The following is a 27,845-nucleotide window of genomic DNA, read 5'->3' on the forward strand; positions in this document are numbered from 1 at the left end:
ACTGGCTTAAAATTCCCTGTATATTTCTTAAATTAAAGGAGGGAGTCAAGGCCCATCTATGGACAAAATAACATGGGGTTTTGTCTTTTGACCTAGCAACGTAGCAAAATGGTAAAAACTGCATATTTCCCAGCAGCACCCTCACTCACATTTACATTTACTCATTTGGCAGACGCTTTTATCCAGAGCAACTTACAAGTAGGGTGCAGTGGGCAGCAATCACTGCAGAGCAAACAGGGTTAAGGTGCCTTGCTCAAGGGCACTTCAGTCATTTCCTCGTGGCACTGAGAACTAAACCAGCGACCTTCTGAGTACGAGTCCAACTCACTAACCACTAGACCACAACTGACACTCATAGCATTGGGATCTTATAAATGCTGATTTCAACACTTTTTGTTCTAAGCTACAGATATCAAGAGTAAGTTCTTGTGTCTCAACCAGCTGGCATCCTCCTGTTGCATCCTTTTAACCAATAACATGCGGTTTGAGCTAGATGGACGTCAATAAGCTTAAACGACAGACTGTGCTTGCATGTTTTTGTGGCAACTAAGCACTCTGTGGATTGGTGAGTGTCACATACGGATTGGCTCATCAAGAATACCGATCAGCCTTCTTGTGTTTTGCTAAGAATTAATTCAATCCAGAGACCAACCTTCCAACTGTTCTCAATTCTTTTGACTTTTCTCCATTTCTTTCACCACCATTTCTCGAAGACTCTGTCTCAACGCAATGCACTACACAAGGATATATAATTTTACAGCGCTGAGAACTTTCATCTTTTTATCATTCATGAAGGCCTGAACTCTTCAATGGAAGGTCAGTTTTGCATGTGCCTAGCTAGCCTTCTCAATAAGTCAAATACAGACGTTGAGAATGTCTGACGTTAATAATAAGAATGTTTCATCTCACTGCGATCTTAAAAGTGGTGTGAGTGAAAAGAGCACTGTGTGAGATCATGAATCTGACAAAATCGAAGAGTGCTATGCTAATAAGCGCTATGTTTTTCATTCCTTTGCATTGCATTTCACTAATGGTTCTTTCTGAACCCTTTCATTCTTTATATGTGTATTAAATTTCAATCAATAACATACCACATGTGTGAAAGGTTGCCGTGTTTACAGACAGAGCATTCGTTCCCCTATCAATTACCATGTTGCTATTTTTATTACGCTATTCAATCATTTTCAACAAGCCACGGCTAGCCGGAAAACGCAGTGATTCTACATGCGGCGATCCATAGTCACTGTAATCCAAGGATATCTCCACATCATTAGCATCAACTCCGTTGGTTCTCAAACCAATGGTTCTCACATGCTTGATTCTAGTGCTCAATAACCCGGTTGAAGTGTGTCTCACAGAAATCGGCTCTGCTAACAATTCTGTGTATTTCAGTTCAATTTTCAATACAATTACTAGGGCTGGGTACAAATGTTGATTCAATATCGAAACAATATTCTAAATATAAGTGCTTCAAATGATGTAAATATTATTATATGTGCATATTTAGGATTCATGTTTCAATGTTAGTAAACTAAAAAAGTATAAAGTAATTAAACATAATTGTTGGGGCCCATTGTTAATGTAAACGTGTATTGCGGTAAGTAGCATTGATTTTTAAATCTGAATTCTGTGACTGTAAATGTAATTTTTTTATTATCACTAATGGACATTGAATTGAAAAAGTAATCAAATCGAAACGCATCAAATTGCCTGCAATACCCAGCCCTAGCAAATACACGTAATAAAGTTGCAATCTGTAACTTTTGCCTCTCTATCGCCATCTCTGTTTGAAACATAACATCGCAGGTTGCTTTCCATTCCTATATTTATGTGGCTTTAAGTCTAATGACATCAAACTGACATTTCCTGCAAAATGGACAGTTTAACTTATAAATCATTATTTTAAGTTTAGCATGGCAAACTGTGGTAATAAATATTTGATGTTATGAACATTTTTATGTACTTGCTCTATAACGGATTTGTAGTATGTCACGAAACCTACTATTTTATGCTTCAAACAAAGATGGCGATAGAGACATAAGTTACAGATCGCAGCTTTGAGCATGTTTACCCAAGCTCTCTTCGAAACCAGTGTTTTGTGTTGACTTTGGAGCGGAATCTTGATCTTACAAAACCAAGACTAAATTCAGGGATGAACTGGAAAGGAATCCGGCGTGGATAATGAGAGTTGGCCTAATTGGTGTTCCACAGTTGCTAATAATGAATAGCGTTATTAACAGAAACATCATGAATAACGCAACAGGGGCTGAATAATGAGTTCATCATGCATGTCTATCTTGACTGAAGGAGACTTTACACCACTGTTAGATGATTGTGTTCTATAGCCAATAAAGCAATAATCACACGACTTCCTGCGTGAAATCTGTGCTTTTATAAAGCAGTTATACCAACAAAAAGGAAACATTATAGACATTATAGACAATATCAATAACAGTTTGGATAAATAATACTCCCGGTAGTCCATTGAAAAAAGCTGTAGTTTTACTAAAATGATCATAAACCTTCACTGCTAATTAAAAGAAATTCACCCAAGCTCCTGTTACTAATGCAAAATAAAAACCATCCATCCATAATAAATGGATTTGGCGACATAAAACTTTACCTCTTGCCATTTGACTCCTTTCTGGATCAACGCAAGTGTCTGAAGTTAGCATTTAACACTACTGAGTCTTGGCACGATGCAGCATTACACTGCCAAACGCGGTACGTGAGCTTCATTTATTTCCGTCTTTGTGAATATGGAAAGTGTAAGAAATCCCAGACAGGGCAGAAAGAAATCAAAAAGTAATTCACTACAGAAATCTTGTTAAATAAAAGCCCTGGCAGGATTCCTCTTGCTAAACGCTGCTGTGAATTTGTTGTGACGAACAATATTACCTGAATGTTTTAAATAATTAGCATGCATTCATTTCAAGAACAGATGAAATGATGTGGCAAACATTACCTGCAATGGCAAGTGTAATTACTGAGAATTTCAATATTAAAAATCATCTATTTACTAGACTGAAAACGTAATAGTGCCAAAGGGTATAATAAACATACCACATGCTGAACACCACATATAAAAGAACTGTCAATGAAAAAATCACACCGTGTGCTTAACAAAACAAACACAACACGTGTGCTAAATATAAAAAATGCTATGTACTGTATGAAATAATCACACAATGTACAAAAAATACAATGGGGTCGTTCTATATTATTCGGAAACACAAAAAATGATCATGATAAACAAAATTGTGTTCTCTACTCTACACTAAGCATAATTTTAACAGGAATAATTGTCTATGTTTTTTATTGCTTTTTCTACTGAAATTTTCATAACTGAAATGCGTCCAGATTTGTGCATTATATGTGAATTTTGAAAAACCATTGGATGTTTTTCTAGATATTCTCAAATGGCAAAAAATGAGAAGATAAGTCATTGACAGAACATTCATGTATAATAAAAATGAAGAAATAGTGGAATAAAGAAGTGTCCAAAACCCTCCGTCACATTTTTAAAAGGACACAAAGATATTTACATTAAGTTAAATTTTTTGTGCAGAAACACATCTAGCAGTACCTTTCACTGGTGAATGGGTTAACAGATTACTTTTTCTAGTTAAAAGCTTAATATACTCTTGTAACATGTATAATTTTCTAAAAGAATATTATTTATTAATATCTTATTACATATGATTAATCAACTAGCTCTGGCATCATGGCTTTTTTATTAGCAAAACATGCTATGGCATTGACCATTTTAAATGGTTACATCAATGAGAATTTTCTAATGCCATTTTGGCCAAAATGCTTAAAGTCGGCCTGAAAAAGAAATAGCGATTTTTTTTACCCGAGTGAAACGACTTCTGAAATTAGATAAAAATGTAGGGCGGGACTTGATTTCATCCTTCGACAAATAATTGGATCGTTAAAAGATGAAAGATTTGATCGTCGGTTTGCAATCTGTCAATCATTTCAGCCCGCCCTCACGCCATTCCTTGTGACCAGAAAAGAAGAGAGGTCGTTTTGAGAGGGGGAAGTTAACGTTTTTTGATTAAAGATTACAAGTGCAAATGAATAAAAAAATAATAATGATATGCACAGATAACAAATTTATAATAAATACTTCACTGTGTAAACAATTAGAACGACCATTTTTAATTTCATTAAAACAGTTTAATGTTTTAAAACATGTCATATCTTGTTTAATGAGTTAAAAATAAATTTGTTGATGCGAGTGTTTCTAATAACGTTTGACATCCCCAAATGGTTACTGGATAAAATAAACACGTCCACTAAATACAGACTATATACTGTATTACTATATATGAGATGAACACATCATGTGCTGTAATATGCTCAAATTTAAAAGGACTGTGTGAAGCAATCATACCGTGGAAAGACAGTCGTCCTTGAACCGTGTTCTTTCCCATCTTGTTCTCTGCCACACATTCATAGCCTCCGGCGTCCTCCTGCTGGAAACTGGGAATCTCGAGAACCACATTTGAGTTCTTCATCTTCACCTTGCTTGGAAACGGAACTCCATTCGCTCTCCTCCACGTGATCTGGGGTACTGGGCTGGAAGGGGAGCAAAATAACAAATGACAAAGCAGAAGGGGCATACGTGAGTAAAAAGTACAAAAGAGAATCATGAAATGAAGTAGAAAGGATAAAGAGAGACAGAGCGGCACTGACAAAATAGGAAAGATAAAACCTATGTGAATGGAAACTGTGTTTAATTTAATTATAGCGTCGATTACTGTCTTTTCTCCTCAGATATCAGCTCTAACCTACTAAATGAGTTAGATTTCCTCATAAGACACCATCTTGTTTCTTTTTTAGCAGGGAAATGGAAGAAAACGTATATGGCTCTTCCTCTAATGGGATCAATTGAGACAGTAAAATTGCCTGGAGGCAAAAAAATAGACCGCTATACGGCATTTCCCAAACAGACTTTGACAAACATGTTTAAAAGGTGTCGAGTAGTGGTGGGAAAGGGCCAAACACATTTAGCTCAGTGACAGAGCACTATTATAGTCGGGAAACCCGTAAAGAAAGAAAGCGGCAACTCGAGGAGGAATTCCACTTACTTCCCCAAAGCAAAACATTCCAGTGTCACAATAGATCCCTTTGCAGCCGGAACCATCTCAGAGAAATGAACCTCTATTTTTGGCTCGTATTCGCCCATTACACCTGTGAGAAACAAAACATTGCTTTATTTTCCCATTTGTAATTCATTGACAGGTTGAAATCTCTTTAATATCTCCGTTGTTTCTCACAGAAAACAATGAAACCACAACAGATCAACCAAAAATACATTTTTTTCCTCATTTACTCACTCTCATGTCATTGGAAACCTGCATTACTTTCTTTCTTCTGCAGAACACAAAAGAAGATATTTTGAAGAATGTTGATAACCAAACAATATTGGGTCCCCATTGACTTCCATTGTAGGGACACAAAACCACTGAGACATTTCTCAAAACATCTTCTTTTGTGTTTTTCAGAACAAAGAGTCAGATACAGGTTGTGAACGACATGAGGGTGAATAAATGATGTGAGAATAATAATTTTTGAGTGAACTATCCCCTACAGCCCAATACATTACTTCTATTTGCCACCAATTTTCTCTATTTGTATTTTTACAAAGAAACATCATAGACAAAACTGAAATATAACTGAGAAGCCTCTGAGCTATAAAAAAGCAACTGTTTTATATTTTTCTCCGTGTAGGTGTGATACCAGAGGGGACATCATACCAAAGTGTTAGTCAGGTGAAAAGCTACCTCTCTCGAGAGCGAAAGACAAACACAAAGGCAACGAATAATTTATATCCCATCCTTGAGCTTGACAAGATGTGGATTGGTATGGTGTTTGCTGCACATTTTAGAGTGTTGCTAAATATTTCATCCAGCCATTGTTTATGTTTACTTAACGGCAAAGTACATTTAGGACTGTGAAAAAGTTAGCAGGAGTGTCGAGGAATTCGGGCCCCCGAAACAAGCTGTAGCGACTTAATGGTGAGCAAATTCACACCGTCTCACTATTGAAAAAAAGTGTCAAGACAAGGACAGAGCGAGAAAGTGTTTCAGGTGTCGCTTTCGAATCTTAAACAAAATACTGTTATATTATCAGTGCAAACACAATTGTTACAGAAGAATTGAAATCCACACTTGATCGGAGGGGGTTACAGTCCAGTTTACATTCAACAAACCAGATAATCTATAGTTTGATGGAAAAGCATCATGTCCGTTGAAAAGCATTATATGCCAAACTCAAATCATCATTTATTCACCCTCATGTCATTCAAAACCTGTTTACAACTCTTTCATCTGCATAACACAAAAGAAGATATTTTAAGAAATGTCCCTGCGGTTTTCGGTCCATAATAGAAGTCTATTTTGTTTGATTACCAACGTTCTTCAAAATATCTTGTTTTGGTTTCCTCAAAACATGCCACCTGCACAAACAGCTCCATCAAACCCTTAAACGTCAATGGTTCATTCTGTTTCAATCAGCCTGCAGCTCTACTGTAATCATATACGACCACAAAATCATTGGCACGGCTATCGGCCGTTGGATAAAATATTGACAATTACCATCCGTCCGTAGCACCAGTGGGGTTGGAGAGCTGAGGACTTTGCTCTTAGTGATGCGATTTACCACCACACACGTGTAGTTACCCACATCCGACGGCTCCACTTTGGCAATGTAAAGGTTTCCTGTCTCCTGAGAGACAAAGCGCCGATTGTCTTGCTGAACAAAGTAAGGGTACTCATTAAAGACCCATGCAAATGAGAGATCTGGAAAGCAGAGAGCACATGTAATTCATTACAAAAACAAATGAACTAGGTCGGCCAAACACAAACTGCTGGAAAATAAAAAACAAAGCAAAACTGGCTGAAAATATGGGGGAAAATATCACTTTTGCAATTTCACAAATAACATTCTTCACGTTAGATTTCTTGCATAGGCTTTTTATTCCTCTTCACATTTTAAAACGCACATGAATGCCCACAGCACTTTGTATACACATGTATACAACTCTGTATTACACATGTGTATGGCACGCTAATGCTAAGCTGAAGTGTAAATCAAAAACAGGAACAGTGTTACAGCCTTACCTCCTGCATAAGAAGGCGTACCACACAGTAAAACAACCCCCTGGCCTTCCCGAACAGACACGGCACTTCTCGTTTGGGTTTTTAAATTCAAGTCTGAAAGGCATAAGAACAGTCGGAAAGCAGCAAAACACATGAAAATAATGCAGAGGTTTGTCATTTTTTCTCTTGTTTGTGTTATTTTCTTGTCCCAGCTTAATATGCAGTCAATTACTGAGGCACTGATTTGAAAAAAGAAAAAGCTTTATAATGTCATTTGATTTTGGCTAATATGTGTGTGTAACAATGTATCAGAATACAAAAAAATAATGTAATATGTTGTCCAGTAGAGCTACGGCAATTTAAAAATATTATGATATGACGTTTGTTTAAAACAATTGGTTGAGCTGTCAACATACATAATATTTTAACTCTCGTATTCTGTGATGTTCTTTATGTAGGTCAAATTGACCCGTAATGGATTCAATGCAATTTCTTAAAAATGACAGTGTAAAAACTTTGAAGAATCAGATACACACAATAAACACAACCAACACTTCATTTATGAAAATGTTAACCACTTTTCTGTCTTGTTTTGTTTTAACAAAATCTTGAAAAAAATAGTATTCTTTTTTGTTTTTTAATGCTTTTTATTATTTGTTCATCATAACTGAACAATTTAAAGGCAGGGTAGGCAATTTTTATAGAGAATTTTATTGAATTAATTATAAGAATGTAGAAATTAATATAGAACTGCCATAGTACAAGTTGCCTTTTAGGGAAAATGAATACTATGGGACTCAAGAGGTGATGAGATCTGTATAGTTACTGACATTCTTCCAAATATCTTTCTTTGTGTTTAGCAGAGCAAAGAAATGAATACATGTTTGAAAAAACCTCCGGATGAGTAAATGATGACAAAATCTTCATTCAAGTTCAGCATTTACTAAAACATTTCCAAAATCAAATCTGTTAATATTATTTATTAAATAAATAATCAAACACAAACATTCTCTTGTCTATTCTCTATTGTATCCTTTTGTCAATTCTTTTTGAAATTGTATTGAATGCATAAATTATATTGAATTGTTACCCCCCTTATTGGCTGATCGATGGGATTGTTTTGGAAAACATGAAATATTAAAGCAATTACAATGTATTGACGTAACACTTCATTGTTATACAACATCGTCACCGTAAGTTTTAACAAATGCAAACTGATATGCCTACAAAAATAAATGATATCAACAAAATAACCCATGCATTCATATTGACAATCGCTCAGTTTCACAAAGGACCTTTAAATGATCAAATCGCATTAAATATGAATTTCTCAGAGTCATGCTAGTCCAATATCCCAATAGCGTCCACTTTAAACCATGTTCTTCTGCATTGAGCGGCTCACATAGCATGCTAACACACAGCTGATGACTTACATGCAAATTGGAGGCTAGCTCTCCTGCTGAGAACCGCTCCCAGTGGGTTGAACGCAGTGCATTGGTATATTCCTCCATCCTGGGCCCGGTCCAGACTCCTAATGACTAAATTCCCCCCAGACAGCCGCCGACGGGAATCAGTCCGGAGATTAATCAATGTGCTGTTCAGAGACCACCTACGGATGCACAAACAGACAAATAATACAGCGCAAAGCTCAATGTGTTGAGATAACCACTGAATTTGATTGATTTGTTTTGGAATCGCCTCTGATATTGATTTTGTTTTGGATGTCCTAGTGCAAAACCATTGTATCATTATACTGTAGGTACACTAGCATGTCTCTTATCACACACATTCGTCTTAATATCAAACGAAATAGATATATTTAGTTATATCACATAATAGAATTCAAATAGTCTGATCTGAACCTTTGAAATTCATGTCTGGAGGATTATTAAACGACGAGGTTAAAGACCCGACTTTTTGAACGATTTCCCTCCGCTCCCTTTGTCCTTTTCATTGCAGCATGATTAGTGCTGGAGAGAATCATCAATTTCGCCTTCTCACACCTCATCTACGGCTATCATTAAGACCCGAGATCCGAGCCCACCTGAGGCCACAACCGCTAGCCTGCAATTCAGAGGCCAGCCCACTAATACAGACGGCTTTTTAAAGGGTGCTGGATCACTAAAGCTTCCTGGGGCCTCACCAGTCATTTATTCTGACAGGACATCAGCCGGGTTCAACTCCCATGATTCAACTGTGTCTGCACACCCCAGGAACAGATGCCAGGAAGAGAGGGGCCAAGTGCTACAAAACCTGCCAAGGTGGTTGTTTTAATGGTGTTAGAGGGGTTTTGGAAAACCAGCCAGACCAATTTAAACCAGAACATCAGGCATTATATACATTTTCTTTAGTGTGTTTGCATCGTCAGTTGTGTTTTAAATGTTAAAATGTTAACGTAAAAAATATAGATTTATATTTTCATATAGATGAAAATGTTTAAATATTCTTCTTCTGGTGTTTAAAAAAAGCCCTAATTATGACAGATGCACCGATATATCGGCCAATAATCGGTATCGGTCAAAAAATATTTTTTCCAAAAATGTTTAAAAACAGATGTTGATCAGGGTTCGATATATCCTGTCAATCAAAAGAGGAGAGGAAAATGCAATGAATTTGTGCTCCGTAAATAGAAAATGTTAAGAAAAGTGTTTCATGTTGAATATTAATAGTCATTAAATGAATCAACATTCAGAAAAAATGGAGAAATAGTATTGTGCATCTCTACAAATTATTTTTATTATATTTTTAATATTAATTGTTTTTATTTAAGCACTTAAAATCTACCTGTTAAAGGGATGTTCACACAAAAAAAAACATTTAATATTAATTCACTTTCATTTCATTGAAAACTATTTAAAGACATTTCTATAATGGAATTCAATGGCAATAACAGTTGTTTGATTACCAACTTCCGTCTAAATAACTTCTTTTGTGTCCTGCAGAAAAAAGAAAGTCATACAGGTCTGAAATGACATGAGGGTGATAAATAATGAAAGATTTTCATAGTTGCATGACCTATCCCTTTAAACCAACAACAGACTAGTTGGCCAACTTTGGAGACTTGCTAGACGACCTTAAACCATCCAAAATCACCATAAACCGGTTGATGGTTTTGTTTGGTTTCCATCATGACAGCACTAAATGCAAAAAACCTAGCATGGGAAACGTTGCTACATATCAATCCCACAATACTCGGTATCATGTAACAGCTAAAATCCCACAAGGCCGGTGACAAATCTACATAATCACAAATGCCTCGCGCTACAGTGGCACACAGACAGCAAAGAACGTGAGCTGGTTTCCGCCACCCACGCTACAAGTAACGCTTCATTGCAAGACACAAGAGGTTAACCATACGGCAAACTTGACGGAACATCACTTGACTTAATGCATTGGTTTCAGTCACAGCGGCTTAACATTTTCACCCATGTATATGTATTATCTTCTCCTTTCACCGTGTTTATCTCTAAGAGCAGATGTACATGTCATGAGCATAACAGGGATCAGGGTGAAGGCCAAGAACAAAATGCTCTTGACGTCTCCGAAATTCGCTGTGATAGCATTTCCTTACCGCTCCAATCATCGGCCGCTTCTGACGCGAGGCCTCCCGCGAGCAATGCAAATAAGAGCCGTCACTAGTAAAATTGAAACTGAGACAAGCGAAGCCCCATCAAGGGCACTCAACGCACAGCGGCGAATAGGCGCCACATCACGCAAAACGTGAGAGCAGGAGAAAGGATGATGGGAAATGAGGGGTGGGGGAGGGCCGTGATAAGAGGGGTGACGCTGGCCCCTGGGGTTTTCCAGAGAGAGCAGTCTCTCCGCTGTGGCTAAGGTTGAACTTGAGTCGACCCTGCTGTTCATATCAATTTTGGATGAAGTGTGGGGGGCTTCATTGATATGACTGTCGGTGCCAGCTCATCTGCTCATTTCTCTTCTGGTCTCGAGGTGCTCAGACCTTCAACACCTGTGGACCGCCCTGGAGATCTGTCTCTGGCTGTGGCAACCGGTGTGTGTTCCAGGGGAGCAATCTCTCTCCAAACACAGACACATACACTTCTGGGCCGCCAGCATTGGGCAGTCTCATTCAACAGCTTGAAAAAGCTCAGCTTTCTTGCAAGCAAAGCCAAACACATATGAGCATGTATTCACCACAGCTGATAGCTGACTGGCTATGTGGCATTTTACATCTTATTTTGAAATGTTTTATTAAAATGTATGTTTTCTTACATTTATGCATTTGGCAGACGAGTGACAAAGCATATTATGGTATATGATATATGGTCAGTCATAACAAAACTGATTCAGACTGTAGACATAATTTAGATTTTTTTTTACTAGTGGGTGCAGGACGGCAAATTTAATTTATGTACGTGAGGATAGCAAACAAAAGTAAACGGACATATTAAACATAAAAATCTTCATACACTGGATTGGGATCAAACTATTTAGTCACTTTGACCTGCCCATGTTTTGCCAAGTTTTTTTTTTCTTTAGTAGCTAATGCGACCTGTTCACACCACGACTGAACATTATTGGTTGCCCAAAATTGGTATTATGTAATTGTGTACTTAAATTTAACAGCCGACAGCTATTCAACCAAATCCATGACCAAATCCATGACCTTCGAATGAGCTATTTCTATCTACATACGCCGATCTCCTTGCATGGAATTCATCATGTTGTTTTCTACAGTAGCCCTAAAAGGACAGACTGCTCTTCAGAATGCGTTTCGTAAACATGTTTTCTCTTAGTTCTGTGTCAGCCACCTTAGTGCTTCGAAAAGGATGCCCTGTTAGATGGTGGGAAAATCTCCACATTGCTCCTTTAAACTCAGGAACCAGGGGTGGGTCCAATATTGCATCAAATCTACAAACTGGACATATATGGTATCTTTCGAATGTCCCATTAAGTTGAGACATAAACATGTCTGAAACCGTCATGTCGTCCCATCTGTGAAAACCATAAAAAATAATCAAAATTTTTATATTTATATCACACAAACCGACAAAACATAGATGAGTCATATATTAAATGAAATCTCTCACTCTCAAGAATATCAGTGTTTACTTCAACAATCCAACACTGTAAAGCTGTCATCCTCAATTGGCAGACCGCAGGCCGGATCCGGACTTTTGTTTTGTTTCATCCGGACCGCGAAACGTAACCAAAATAGTCAAATATTTTAAATGGTTTATAAGGCTGTTTAAATTGAGCCGCGCATCTACACAACAGAGAATCACATCAGACACGCTCTCAGGAACATTAATGCAATTTATCTTCCACCGCTATATCCTCTAATATCTAGCGGCAAGTGCGCCTTATTTTAACCCGTTCCACTCCGTGCATGCTGGTTCTCTCCGCCAAAGACGTGCCCCATGAAGAGCAGCAGAAACGTGCTTTTTTACCAAAAAAGTGCAGACACACAGAGTAGGTAAATGGACATCAGAGAGCTTACAAAAATGCTGCAATGTTTAAGTATTTGTATCTGTCAGTCTGTTAACTGTTTGTATGTCTCCACCCTTTCGACCAGATTTGTGATATTTTATGAACCATAATGTTTTTATCTACATTTAGCAGTAGCATTATGGATATTGATGCTGTGAAAACCCAGATGAAAGTCTTAGTATCGATTTAATTATTATATAACAAGCATCAAAGAAGAATTTCAAGCATTAATTTCACTAAGATTTCAATATATATTGAATATATATTCATATATTGTGTATTTTCACAGAATATTCTGTAGGATGATTTTATGTAGAAAGCAGTAAAAAGACTTGCTGGGTTTTCAGAAGCAGGTTCACATTTTATAATGAACAACTTTCTATTCTGGAAAAATTATAAAGCAGTTCTGCAGTGTTGGTATGAATGGCATGGAAAGGCTCATTTACTAAGTAAATTTGTTTTCTGTTTATGACGAGAGCATTTGAATTGTTACATTACATTTATTGTTTGTATGATGTCAGTAGTTTTTCTATTTACAAATATTAATTATCAGACTTCTATTAAGAGGGCATTCCCCTAGCCACAGAGTCTACAATACATCCATACTGTGGATATCAAAATACATGATCAACATATCGTCTAGATCTCTGTTTGGAAGAAAAAATAAAGACCGGACCTCTTGGAACTTAATTGAATACCCAATGCTGTACAGTAATATTGAATAAATTGTCAGATTACAGTCAAAATTTTTTCTGTAAAACAAGGCACATTTTATTATTCTACTCCAATGTATGTGGGTAGTGCACTCAGGTTTAAAATGCAAAATATGCACCAGAGCTTAAGAAGTTGGAGACATTTGTACAGGAAAACAAGTCGAAACCAAGGCAAAAATACTAAGAAACTGATTTCTGCTTTGAATATCATCAAAAGGCAGAAAAACACAGATGTTATTATTCTGACAAAATAGTGCACAAGGAAAGCTTTTACTTTTACTGTTTTTTTTATAAAAATGACATTCGACTATTCATTAACTTTGGCATTTGTATTCACTAAGAAAAAAACGGACTTTTAAATAAACCGTTTTCGTATGCAAGCCGTCATGCGAGCAAGCAGGTGTAGGAATCCTATTAGAAGCTGAAAGCTGAGATATTTTGAACTCAAGGTTTGATGTTGTCTTTTAAGCAATTACAACAAATCTTTTTCGCATCAGATTCATTTAAACTTCGCAACTTTCAAAACATATTTCTGTCTGCGATCGCAGTTCGTTGAAGAATTTCTGCAGATTAAATCAAATCTCGCTGGCAATTCGCCGCCGATATCTCGTGCTGCCACTAAGCACAGAGATCTGAGGAAGTCTGTCGAATCTTTTCGCTTGGGGTTTCTTGTCAATATTTTTTAAGGTGTCAGGAAACTTTGGTGGGAGAAATTATATTTTGACAGTAAGGGCGAGCGATTGCTGTACGCTGTTCAGACTCCGGCCTGTGAGATAGTGGAGGAGTAATTTAAAAGTGCATCTACCTTCAGTTTTTATTAACCTCATGGTTGTCGCAGGGCAATTTATTCTAGAGCGCTGACAACTCGGCTTCCCTGCTCGATAGCAGGAAGGAGCCGGCGTAAAGCACTTCAGCCCTATTTGCACATCAAGAGAGGTGTGCAGGTTAACGCTCCGACAGCGCCTCGGCGTGAAGCTGAGCACGGCAAGAGAAAGAGCAAAAAGATGATTAGACGAAAGCGAGAGGTGCGCAAGTCCTACAAAAGAATACAGTGGGGCTAAACATCATCACAATGCCTTGGATCAGTCGGGAGACATGGGTCCTCTGACAGAGACACACGCGAATCTGAGCAGATGTCTAAACAAAAAACTCTTTCTATTCTATTTTCAGAAACAGATTTATTTAAGAACCATGCAAACGGGTTTTCAAAATATACTTTTGAATAAATGATGAACATATCGCATTCAAACAATCTAGTTTGAATTGAACGATGCGTGACACGCATTGAGTGTCACGTGTTTAATTGATGCGTACGTGTCGATGAATTCATTGAGCCCCACGGGCGCGAAGCCGGTGCAAATATTGCATTTTTGCGGCGACTCTGTTGAGATGGAGCCCAAGATGACACAATGAGGTACGGCCTCGGTAAGTGAAATCTATAATCCATTAAATTAAAGGAACACTCCTGACTGACCATCGCCATCTGATAATGCAGATGTCAGGACACAGCTCTCCTCGGCGTATATCCAATCTCCACGTACGGCAAAAATTAATGGACTGTTGGAACATCCGGATTGTTTTCTCACGAATACCTCTGACCATCGCAAAGGAGCAGTGAATTCTGTACATCTCAGTCAGTTAATGCTAATAATATCTTACTGCACGAATGAGCACCCTTATGAATGATTAGCGAGGCAGAATGATTTTAATTACAGAGGGTACGAAGAAGATGAAGTGGAGGAAGAAACAGTGAGAAGAATATACCTGTATTGGGGTGGAGGAATGCCCTTAGCATCACAGGTCAGAGTGGCTTCTTCTTCTAGCGAGCCCACGGTTAGATCGCTGGGCTCCATGCGCCATTTTGGACCGTTGAAGGATTTGTAATCTAGACACTCTGAGAGCAGAAAATGAAAAGAGCAAAACAAATAAATAACAAAACACAGGTAAACATTTGTACATCCTATGAAAGAGTAGTGAAGTTCACCAAAGATGAAAACTCATTTTTTGCACAAATGGATTATTGATTCTTGTTCAAGGATTCAAGGATTTCAAGGGACTTTTATTGTCATTTCTAAACACAAGTAGGCTACAAAACTAAGTACTGTATTCTCCAATTAATAAAACATTAACCAATAAAAATATTTAAATTGAAGTGTGTACACCATAAAAAAAACTATTGCTTTACATAATTTTCATGTTTTATGAAATGCTGTAAAAAAAAGAAAATGAACTGCAATTTAGTTGGATTTTATATACCATGAAAAACAAGTAATTTTACTTTTCAAAAAAAGTTTATTTATTATATAAAAGGTATTTTTCTAGCGCCCAGCTGCTGGAATATAAATTTGTAGTTAAGTAGCGGCAGCGAAAAATAGCATAAAACTGTAAAATGTCAGCAAGAATAAAACACTGCAAATAAGATTCATGAATCAAATAAGTATTAATAAATAAAAATAAATATATTCAGATGTTATTGCAAATAAAAAATCGTATGTAACCAATAGTGCGGTTATTTAAAAAAACGGTATTAAAACAGTATCGCATGTGCTAAGTCTCTATATTTTCAAATTCTTTATTTTTAAAACTAGCTAGGCTAGCTAAATAGAGATGCTCCCATCAGGATTTTCACAGTCGATACCGAGTACCTATGTCTTGTCATCGTGATCGCCCGATATGAATCCCGTTGCTTGAAGCTCTGTATAACTGATATGTAAGCTCTCTGATCACATTAACCTTTTTTCAGATAAAGTAATTCCATACATGTGACCTTTGTCATATTTTTACAGTAAATAAACGTAAAAACTAAAGTGCTGATTCAGGTTCGTCTTACTAATTGTTTTGGCCACTGCTACAGGTGAGGTTTCTTTGTTACATAAAGGGTAAATCGACTTTAGTTTTTTTTAAACATCAGTAATTTCGCAGCGGGGATGACATGACTGCGGCAGCAAATCATTAGTTGATTATAGATTGAAATGTGATTATCAACCAATATACCGATCAGGGGCTGATCGTTCGTAGCATCCTTACTGAATACCATAAAAATCAATATAGTGTATATCTTTGCTAGTTCATATTGCTGACAAGGGAACATAATGAGACACATACCCTATTGGTTAATGCTTTGGATGGGTAATAAATTAATATTTTATATGATAATATATTATTTCTACAACATTGTGTTTCTGAACCGTTTATAGTACTTGACAGGGAACTATATGCTTTAATTTTGCCTTCTGCAGAACCTCTTCTGTATTTCCGACAATTTTGGGTTAATGCACAGTTCAAATCTGGCCTTTTTATGAAAACAATCACACATTTTATCTGGCTCGACCTTGATATGTTTAAAAAGCCATTGTGCGTTTTGGTTAGAAAAGAACCCTGCAGATGACACAACTCGCACGGTAACAAGCACCCCTGGAGACGGCGCGCGAACGTGGACCATATGTGGTGAGATCACACCAGGTGTGTGCCTTCTAATCAAGAGCTCCGCTCGTGTCGCTCAATCTCTGTTTAAGACAGCATCAAAGCGAAATCACAGGATTATTCATATTTAAGTGTGACATTCGCTTCGAAAATTGAAAATGAGGAGCTTCAAGTGACATTTATATTGTGCGTATCAAAATGACGGTCTTGAGCATAAGACAGAAATGGATGAGAACGATACTCGTCTCAGCTGAACTACAATGCTCCGGTCAGTTTACGCATGAAACTAAGTATATTTCCAATGAGTTCGTATTGAGAGATATATAATTTCCACTTTGACGTCTGTAGGGAGTCGAGCTATTAAACTGTGACGTACCGGTTCTATTTCCTTGGAGGACACATTGTATCAGATTCTCCGAAACCTTCCATGACACGCGATTCATTTTCAAAATGACTGCACAACTTAATTGAAATCTCTACCAAAACAAGTCCCGTTCCCGTACGCCCGATTCTGCACGTCAGGGACGATTATTGTCCCGAGCTCATAATCATGATGTGGGCTGATGACAACAACTTTCTCTCCAATGGGTTTACTCTGGACCAATAAACGGCCAGTCAAGTTAACCGCACACATAATTCTTCACTAAACAAGAGAACATTAAATTTCTTTATGTGGCGCCCCTCGAATATACGCTTTCACCTTTTAAACTGCGACTGTCTGAACATCTTCATGGCTAAGGAATGATTAAGTTTAAGCTGATAGAGATGTAGTTGTGAATATGCCACAAGAGCCACATGAGGAAAGAATTACCAATTCATTTTACCTGCAAGATACTCCATGATTGATAGCAGCAAAAACTGTTTCCATAGTAACGTCATCTTCAGCTGCCAGGGGCGAGTGTTCCTTGCATTCAGTGCGCCGTGAATGAAAGGCTGCTCTTGAGGGAGAAAACGCCTGACCTGTCGAGGACCAAATTATACGAGGAATTAGAAAGACCCCATCTGTTATAGAGAGCCGTCATAGGATAAGCAGAAGTTCTTGTGAGTTAAAAATTGACAATAAATATTACATGGACACAAAGTACATTACTAACTGTACGTTCACACCTCCAGCGACTGTGTCGCTGGCCTGTTGCAACGAGGTCGTTAGAAGGCGTTCCTAGCTTTGGTTGCTCTAGTAACAGCTGGAAACAAACCCTGAAGCTTCACTGCTGTACTCCTATTGGTGGTCGCTCACGAACGTCGCTCGTCATTTACGTAAAGTTGAGCAATTCCCAACTTTGTTGTGTTGATAGTCACACCTACGTACATCCTGTCGCCAATGTCGCCTGTCGCTCGTGTTGCCGGAAGTAGCCGAGTTTCCAATGTAATGAATGACATTGCGTCGCTGGGAGTGTGAACACACAGTTATGGAGCTAATATTAAAGCCCACAAACGAGGACTCTTCCCATGATGCAACCTTTTGATTCAATGACAAGATGACATTCTATGTGAAATGATGCGTTACAAAATATCTTAACGGTAAAAGAAAATACATTTCATGGCATCACAATCGTACTGAAAATATTCAATGTCTTGATGTCATAAAAAACAGAAGACTCTAAATCAAAAATCTTAAAGGTTTGCGTTATAATATCTAAAAGATGTGCATTACAGCGGACACCAACATGAACACTGTACAGCTGGTTTTGTGTAAGTCATTCCCCTTAAATGCTATTGAAGTTAGAAATGTGTATATTAATGTGTAGCCTAAATGTATAAATATGTAACTTTTGAGACGGTGCCTACTATCAGACTATCAAACTTCCAACGTCAAACCAACTTTTGGCTAGTGGATAAATACTGAATTTGTAAATCTGTACATGCCTAATCACACCTGTCACATCACCTGCCGTACATCATTCCTGTAAAGTTGAATCCGCAATTTATAATAATAGCATCTTGTTACATTATAGTGTTTTTGATTCGGTGCTCAAGAGGGCCCCCTAGTGGTGCAGAGGCCATACGCAAACTGCGTAGTCTGCGTATAGGAAAGATCGACTCTGATTAACTCACCCTCATGTAATTGCAGACTTTCTTTCTTCTTCCGAACACAAAAGAAGATATTTTGAAGAATGTTGGTAACCGAGAAGCACTCGACCCCATTGATTTCCATTGTAGTGACACAAAAACGTTTCTCCAAATATCTTCTTTTGTGTTCTTCATTGGAAATAGTCATATACAGGTTACTTAAGTTTGTTTTTCTTTAAATCCTGCTCAGACCAAGAACAATACAGTATCTATAAAGATAATTTGCATATCAGTGACATCATCATGTAGTATCTGACAAGCTAAGCGCTTCAGGTCTGCTTCATATGTCTACTCTATGAGTGGTTGTATACAGTATTGCATTAAAACAATACACACAAATGCACAATAAATAAGTTCTTAATTACTTATTTTTCTATTGGCAAAACTTACGTAATAGTGAGTGAAAGTCGCCAAGTTGGCAACACTGACGATTGGCTGTCAATGTTTTAAAATTTATCAGCTGGAAAAATTGCTCTGAGTGTGATCCCCACCTTTGTATAATTTTTGTAATAGTTATGCACCATTCCCTTAGACATTTATAAAACAATTGTGATTGTTGATATGTTATCTTTATCATCCTTTTTCCATTCATAAAAAAATCTCCACCCCCTGAGTGTCTGTTTATTAAATATTCAGCCTCATTTGATTATGATGTCAGCTGCCAGTAAGTGTATGCTTTTCTCAGCTCTAAGCTTAACACATTTGTAAATCCATTTCACCAGATTTCCCCTTAAAATTTGCACAGTAAATGGTCTGCGAATTTCATCTGGGTCTGGTTATGAGACAGGAAGAATATAGTATAAGCAAATAAATTATATAAGCCATCTATCTATTCTAACAGAATCTGCTAAAAACCCAATGCATTCATTACAGCTAGTGAGTTTAGATGGGGTTTGGATAGTATTCAGTCAATTATTTTCTATGGAGCCAATCTGCCATGCAATGTTTTAAATCAATTTATAGAGCCAAAGATGGAGAGAGAATGAGGGAGGGATGTATTACTGCTGTAGTTGAGATGAGATTAGAAATATTTAAGATAGTAAAAACTTCGTATGATTCTGCTTTGTGAGTCGGGGACATACAGATTCAAAATCATGTAAAAAAAATTTTTACAATCAAACATTGACATTTATTAATGTTTCACACCATAGGTGTTCCCATATACCAGCATGAACTTAAAGGAATACTTCACCCGAAAAGGAAAATTCTGTGCATCCTTTACACACATTCGAGTTGTTCCAAATCTGTATAAACGTCTTGTGCATGGTGAAAACAGAGAAAGATATTTGCAAGAATGCTTATAACCAGACAGATTTCCCTGCCCATAGGGTAGTGCCCAAAAAATAGTGCCCAAGAACTGTTTGCTGCCTAACATTCTGCAAAATGTCTTCTTTTGTGTTCAACTCAAAATTATAAATGTATCCTTCTATGGGAGTCAATGGGGTAAATCCTTCTGGTTTCAAGCATTCTTCCAAATATCTTTCTCGGTGTCCATCAGAACAAAGACATGTATAGAGATTTGGAACAACTCGAAGGTGACTAAATGATGACTGAATTTTCATTTTTGGGTGAAGTATCCCTTTAATGTAACGCCATCTGGATTTTAAACTGGATTTTTCAGATTGTGGTTTGGAAGATGAGGAGATATAAATCAGCTTTTCTGTGTTGGCATTTGGAGTGTGCGAGTTATATATTATGTGCAATAATATCGTAAATCTTGTTTTAACAATGTGGGAAATCCTATAGTCGAGTATGTCACACGTTTTTTAAGCTCCACTAAAAACAGCACTCAGTGTTCACGGAACTGCGCGTGCATGTTCAAAGTGCGGATAACATTTTAAGCCGATCACGATGTCTCTGTCAGCTCTGTGTCTGCTCTTAAAGGAAAAGTTCACCCAGAAATGAAAATTCTGTCATCATGTACTTACATTCGGGTTGTTCCAAATCTGTATACATTTTTTTGTCCTGGTGAAAACAGAGAAAGATATTTGCACGAATGCTTAAAACCAGTCATATTATAAGGAAAACATGACAAAGTGCCCCAGAACTGTTTGCTGTCTAACATTCTTTATTTTTCCTACTATGGTAGACAATGGGGTCCAAGAACTATTTGGCCTCCAAATATCTTTCTCTGTGTTCAACCATTTGGAATTACTCGAATGTGAGTAAATTATGATTTTTTGGGGGGGGTTGAACTGTCTCTTTAAATGGTGTGGGCCGGGGCTAAGAGGTGCACCCACAGTGGACAGCATCAGGTGAAGTGTAAATGTTTTGTGTCCATACAATGGAAGGCAATCGGGTTCAGTGTTGTTTGGTTAACATCGTTCTTTAAAATATCTTCTTTTAGGTTTTGCACAAGTAATAGTCACAAAGGTTGACATGATGAGAATGACTGAACGATGACAGGATTTAATGAGAAAATCTCTCTCATCCCCTATTAATAATATCAACAACGAATATCCTGGTAACATGATAGATGGAGCTAGTACAACATATGGCCACAGGATGCAAATTATTGCCTGCTTATCGTTATCGGGAAATCCCAGAAAATATCTAGATATCATTTTTTTGCCAATATCACACATCCCTAGTTGGCATCTCTTTAATTTGGTTACCTTGTGTGACTGATGCATTTATTGCAAAATGCCGCTGCGTTTGATTGGATGCACGGCCTTTGGCACGACAACAAAAGATATGGAAAGCATTTCCTCTTCCCTTTTAAAAGTTGATAAGCCAATTTATTCTGCCATCCTAACAACGCATGATTACACGGTTAGTCGCATTTTACGGTTTCCATTTCACATTGTTTTTCCCCGCTGTCCACAAAGCAATCAAAACAGGCCTATTTTGGGGGTTGTGACCCGCCAGTTATTATCGGACACTGTGTCTCATAACACACTTCATTAAGAATCATACATTTTTGCAAATCACTTACACAAAAACAAACTCGGTTAAAATTCAGTTCAATGCAGATGTATTAGGAGTCCACATGAGTGATAATTATTTCATAGTGTGTCATTGCTTCTCAGGAAGTATTCTCCTTAATCTTTCAAGTTATAGTCTGGTTTTAGCATAAGAAATGTGTAAAAGTGGATTTAAACACACTGGATTTTGTGCAAAGAACATTGGATGTCAAGTTCCTTCCTGTTAAGCGGTTTTGAAGTAAAATCCTTGAAAGCAGCGCGCCCGCGAGACCTTCTCATCACACTGAAATGTCTAGTCCCTTCCCTTCCCATAAATGAAAGCGTGCGTTGTGTAATTAGGGGTTCTGTTATTAGCATCCTAATCTGTGGCTTTTTATACAAACAATTCAACATCCTTCCAATAAAACACCCTGAAGATGAAAAAAAAAAAAAAACCCATCAATAACGATTAACGTTCCAACTCTCTGAAGGCTGCATTATAGAGCCATCGCTACAATACTACTTCTTGCTGCTTTTTAAATTGTGTTTGTTGTCCCACAACTAACGCAATCAGAAGTCAATAACAATACTAATATTACAATTGATTATTTTATATATTTATTTTTAAATATATCCTTTTTGATACACTTCAGTCTCACTCAGTGTGCTGATAATTGAAAGATCCTGAATGGGAGAAGAACAATATTCAGTCAACAGCAGACGTTTTTAGGAAATATCAGACACAAGCATTTCTATAAACAACAGATCCAAACATATTTTTTTGAACGCATCTGTTACTATCCTAAAATATCGCATCTATTATTTCATTAATGGCATCCTTCACACAGCACATTATTCTTTGTAACATGGAGGTGAAGCATCTTTCAGATTTGTTTTGATCATTCTCTGCGGGGTATAAGAGGGATTATTGTGTCGCTGGCCAGCCTGACTGATTTTCTCAATTACAAAACTGTTGAGTGCAGTTTAGCGAGGACAGATGTTATATTTGTATTCATTTTTTTACAGGGTGGATGACACGTGAAATGAGGCTGAAAGAAACAATGAATATCTATTATTTCCATTACGTCAGAATGCGGGTGTAAGCGGCATCAGGTGTTAGATGTTTGAGAATTTATCCCAAATTGTGGACATGAGCAGCAATGGTTTAACTAATTGTAAAATTCCATTCCATTCCATTCCATTTTCTACCGCTTTTATCCGAACTACCTCGGGTCACGGGGAGCCTGTGCCTATCTCAGGAGTCATCGGGCATCAAGGCAGGATACACCCTGGATGGAGTGTAATTGTAAAATGTCTCACGCAAATACGAAACTGCAAACATTTAGTATATACAGCCGTGGAAAAAATTACATTTCTAAGTTATTCTCAGTTTACTATTTCTAGGTATGTGTTCAGGTTAAAAGCTAGGAGGATTTTGTGTCACTCCTGAGGTTTGACTTTGTTGAAATTGGAATAGCCACAATACATCTAGAAATGATGATTAAATGAACATTTGGAATGGTCTCCTAATTTTGTTCACAGCTGTGCTGTAAACAACAGTTACGTCCTGTTCTTAAGACAAGATGGCTGGCAGACAAACAGTCAGTACGAATTGTAACAGTGCTGATATTTACAACAACAGCACTCTGCTGATACTAGTTATTTGAAAAAAAAGTTAGTGGTTTGTTGAATAGGTCAACACAGCATTCCGGAAATGGTAAAATACATCGATAGCCTGTAACTATACTGTAGCTAGCTTTTGTTTGGCAATATATTGTCATTTTCAGAATATTTTTTTTCCCACTAATTAAATAATTAAAATAAAATAAAAGTAAACCCCTTAACAAAAAACTTCAAAGAATTTTTAATTCTTAAGAACATTTAAAAAGGGAATGTAAATTGTAAATATCCCAAATAAATAAAACATAAAATCGATATTTCCTGTCCTTGATTATTACTGGTTGATTAGCGTTTAAAGCTGTCCTAATTTACTCAAAAAATCATAGAGAGATAGAGAGTAGATTGAGATAACACCTAACAATATGGCAACATATCACATCACCAGGAATCAAAGACTCAGAGCCAATGACCTAGTGGTCAGTGCTCCGTCATGTGGCGCCATATTGCTGCAGGGCTAGTGGTAAACTCTCAAAATGAGATGCCAAATAATGAGGTATTTGAACACATTATTATTATTTTTGAAACACATTTTGCGTCAAGGTTGAGTTAACACAAAAAATGTTAATAGTGTAAGAGCTATTCCACAAAAAAATGTGCAACCTGCAATTCGTAAATTCTGCCTCTATATCGCCATCTCTGTTTGAAACATAAATATGCAGGCTACTTATAGGGATCAAAATCTCCCCATATTTTACTCAAGGCACCCTAATTGAATATGGTTATCTTCTTGAAGAATACTGCAAATGAGGCATCTACTCTGATTGGAGCTTTTTTCACTGTCATTTTCCGGAAAAACAAGCCTCTGGTTCACTCGCAATCGAATGATGAGGGAAGCTAGACATCAACGTTAATAGCCCTGTCAATATGGATATTTCTATTAAAGGGATCCTGCAATGGAGTGTCATAACACGGTCAACTTGTCAAAAAATGAGTTGGGTGTATTACGTAGTATTTCTGTGCTTGATACACTCCCCCAGCGATCGTACAGGTTTCGGAAAGTTTTTTCGAACACATAAAACTGTTTCGTAATAATTTTCTTAGTCCCTTATAGGACAATTCACCCGAGAAAAGCAATATTATTTGTAGTATATATAGTAGTACTATATATAATATATAGAAAACCATATCAGTAAGGATGCCTTGAGGTTGAGTAAAACATGGGGAACTTTTTGTTTTGCTAGTAAAGTATCCCTTTAAGTACTTAACACGGCTCCATGTCAATCTGACATTTCCAGCAAAATCATACCAGACAGCTCAAATTATAAATCAATTGGTTAGGAGATTTTTATATACTGCTCGATAAGTGATTTTCATTCATTTTAAACTCAAATTTACGGATTGCAGCTTTAATTAATTTTCCTACCAAAAAAACTGATAGTCATAAAATGAATCATTTTTATTTAGTTAGTATCTTGACATGTTCTGAATGTAGTCAACCGTAAAGGTTTCAGGCGTTCGATACAAGCTGAACGGAATAACAATAAAACATCAATCTATATTGTCCAGCACTGCAGTAAATAGACTAAAATCAATGTCATTCACCTACTGATCGACCAACTATGCAACTGATGCCCAACAAACAGAGAGATACGGCGATGAGCAGCATATGACTTTGAAAAACAGCTGTGGAGGAGCTAAGAATATTAATCTCAGGTAGTGACGAGTGAGGCTTTCAACTGGGCTAAGACACAAAGCCATTAATAACATCCTATCAATTGCTCTCTCTCTATCTCTAACCACAGAGTGGCCTCTACGGGTTCTGGAGCACATCATCAAAATAGCAAATGAGCCTGGCAGCGGCGACGGAAACAATACACGGAGGCGCGAGATTTGTGATAATCGTCATTCACTCGCTTCCTTCGCCTGTAGGCACTTTACATCAAAACAGATGACATCTGAATCGCATAGTGACATGTTAGTTTAACTAAATGTGCATGAGACAGCTTATCAAAACCATATTCGACAGAACGACCGCTGGGTACTGACACTGATGCGCGTAAGACCTCGTCTCCAAAGTGCCTGTTTACTGTATGTCCGGGGATACGGGGGCGGATATGGGGGGTTTTGAGGTAGCTATTTAGTTTCTTACATAGTTTTATTTTCAGAAGCATTGAGGACTCTTGATGCAGGATATTTTATAAAGAGAGAAATCAATATGCAAATCAATACTTTCAAAATAAATATCGTAACCAAAACAGGTTGCCTAGGAAACCGCTAGGCTTTCGGGTACAGTCCTAATGTGCCAAATGTTGGATGTTGAGGGATATTACTGTTGTTATTACATATTTTATTACGTATTTCTTATGGTGTGAAGATATATTTTTGTTTCATACATTCATTCGTCATATAATCTGCACTGTGAAAATAGTGAAAAACTGTGTGTGATATTGATGTGCTTGCAACTGGAAATGTGAGTGTGTAAAAGAGTGGGGGAGGTATTTGGAATGTTGTTTTTCAGGAATGTTTTCCAGGAACCAAAAGGACAAAGCAGAAGTTGATTGGTGGAAAGAGGACAGAGCAGAACTTGATGATTGGTGGAAACAAGGGAGACCCCCGGCCCCTGCAGAAGAGAGATCGTCGAGACGTACCATATATATTGTGTGACTATGTACTTTGGGGGTTGTTGGTTTTTTGAAAGGACAGAGGAGTGTTCATCCAACAACCCAGCATGCTGTATTTTATTGGAAATCGTCTCCCTTCAATTTTTGAATTTGCAGGACGCCTAAAAGTCCAACAATGTGTGTGTGCGCGCTTTGTTTTGATCCTCATCTCCGGCAAAATTAGCATCCAGTTAGACCTTAACATCTCAAATAAAGCAACATCAACCTTCTCAAGTTGCGTAGTAGAAACAATTACATCATGTTTCTGAACAAATTTTAATGTCAGCTCAGTATTTATTCACCCTCATGTCATTCAAAACTTGTATATGACTGCTTTGTGAACACAATAGCAGATACTTTGAGAAATGTCTCAGTGGTTTTGTATTCATATTATGGAAGTCAATGGGAGACAATGTTGATGGTTACTTACAATGTTTTCACATTTGAATGCAGAGGTGGATTGTTTTCATGTGTTTCACGTGATTTGGAAGTCGCGTGTGCACCATAAACAGCTTTTTATTTTTTGATCGGGTTTTATCGCGTCACGGCACGCCGTACTCCTTTCTTTCATCTCGAGTTGTGTGTAAATATTAATTGATCATTTCACTGCTGAGGCCACAGTGGAATGCTTGCTGCTTTTGATAAATTAAAACGCTATTTTGTGAATTGCAAGAATTACACTCGAGAGCGGATCACAGAATAATAATGAAATGGGGTTGCTGATTTATTTCCCTGATATCTTAGGGAGACTGTAGGATATTGAAATATGGAAACCCACATGTGGGAGATTAAGCCCAGGACAAATGTTCTGAAGCACATAATTGAACTGGTTACTGGTTCAGTATGAAGTTTGTTTTTTACTTTAGTGATGAATAAACGTTTGATGAACAGCTTTGTGAACAGATGAATTGTATAATAGCAACAGGTGATCCTCAGAAGACCAATAAATGCAACTGGTTTCTAGGGACAACTCAAAACTATTCAAAGGACAGCGCAAAGACAACAGATGTTATCTTCATTTACTCTCTTCAGTATGTTTTCATTTATATAAAATTAGTTTAAAAACCTTGACATATTGCCACATAGAGGAGGCCATTACAGTTTTCTGCCCAACTTTACATAGGTTTTCTTTCTGGTCATGAATGCAAATAATTATTTTTCTCAGAAGTAATTATCTCTTAGGAAGAAATTGTCTTCTTTAACCTTTAAATGTCAATGTTGGTGTGTTCATATAGGCCATGCTCGGTTCGATTAAAACGAACTTTACACGTAGGCTGTAGGTTCGATATCTTTAGGTTCGCTGTTAAAATCCGAGTCCGAACGCTTAGCGAACCAGGACAAAATGTATTTTCCTGGACCAAAATTACCAGAAGAACCTAACTAGAAATATGAACACAGCCTTAAAGTGATAGTTTGTGGAAAAATTTAAATTCTGAATCACCCTCGTCATTTTAAATCAGTATGATTTGCAAAAATACTGGTAACCAAACAAAGTCTGTAACCTTTCACTTCTATTGTATGGACACACAACCAAGCGTTGTTCATTCACCAAACATTTTCAGAATATCTTCTTCTGTGTTCTGCAGGAGAAAGTCATACAGGTATGAAATGTCTGAAGGGTCAGTAAATGATGACAGAATTTTCATTTTTTGGGGGAAAACATAAAAATGTCTCAATTAAATTCTAATGTATTCATGACAAACTACATCACTGGGAAGGTCTTACCTTTAGAATACACATTTAATCAAGTCTATAACAATAAAAGAAATTTGGTCTAAAATACCTCTCTCACAATTATTATTTAAGTGTTTTATTTTTGTTAGCAATAACCTGCTAAATGTCTTCTTTCATAAGAGACCGACTTTAGGTCAATATTCCAAAGCGATTATGAATTACATC

At 37.2% G+C, this 27,845-nt stretch overlaps 1 protein-coding gene across 1 annotated transcript in view; it reads right to left on the reverse strand.

Annotated features, from left to right (window-relative positions):
• cntn3a.2 (contactin 3a, tandem duplicate 2) overlaps positions 1 to 27,845 on the reverse strand; it is a 66,568-nt gene that overhangs the window by 36,155 nt on the left and 2,568 nt on the right. The window contains exons 2-8 of the mRNA XM_056733823.1: positions 17,518 to 17,653; positions 15,035 to 15,164; positions 8,543 to 8,718; positions 7,131 to 7,223; positions 6,606 to 6,809; positions 5,097 to 5,199; positions 4,400 to 4,584 (exon numbers count right to left, since the gene is read on the reverse strand). Coding sequence (XP_056589801.1) covers positions 4,400 to 4,584; positions 5,097 to 5,199; positions 6,606 to 6,809; positions 7,131 to 7,223; positions 8,543 to 8,718; positions 15,035 to 15,164; positions 17,518 to 17,572 — 946 coding nt within the window. The 5' untranslated portion in view covers positions 17,573 to 17,653. The remainder of the gene's footprint in view (positions 1 to 4,399; positions 4,585 to 5,096; positions 5,200 to 6,605; positions 6,810 to 7,130; positions 7,224 to 8,542; positions 8,719 to 15,034; positions 15,165 to 17,517; positions 17,654 to 27,845) is intronic.

The sequence above is a fragment of the Triplophysa dalaica genome, chromosome 20 (genome assembly GCF_015846415.1).
Source record: "Triplophysa dalaica isolate WHDGS20190420 chromosome 20, ASM1584641v1, whole genome shotgun sequence".
Classification (NCBI taxonomy): Eukaryota; Metazoa; Chordata; class Actinopteri; order Cypriniformes; family Nemacheilidae; genus Triplophysa; species Triplophysa dalaica.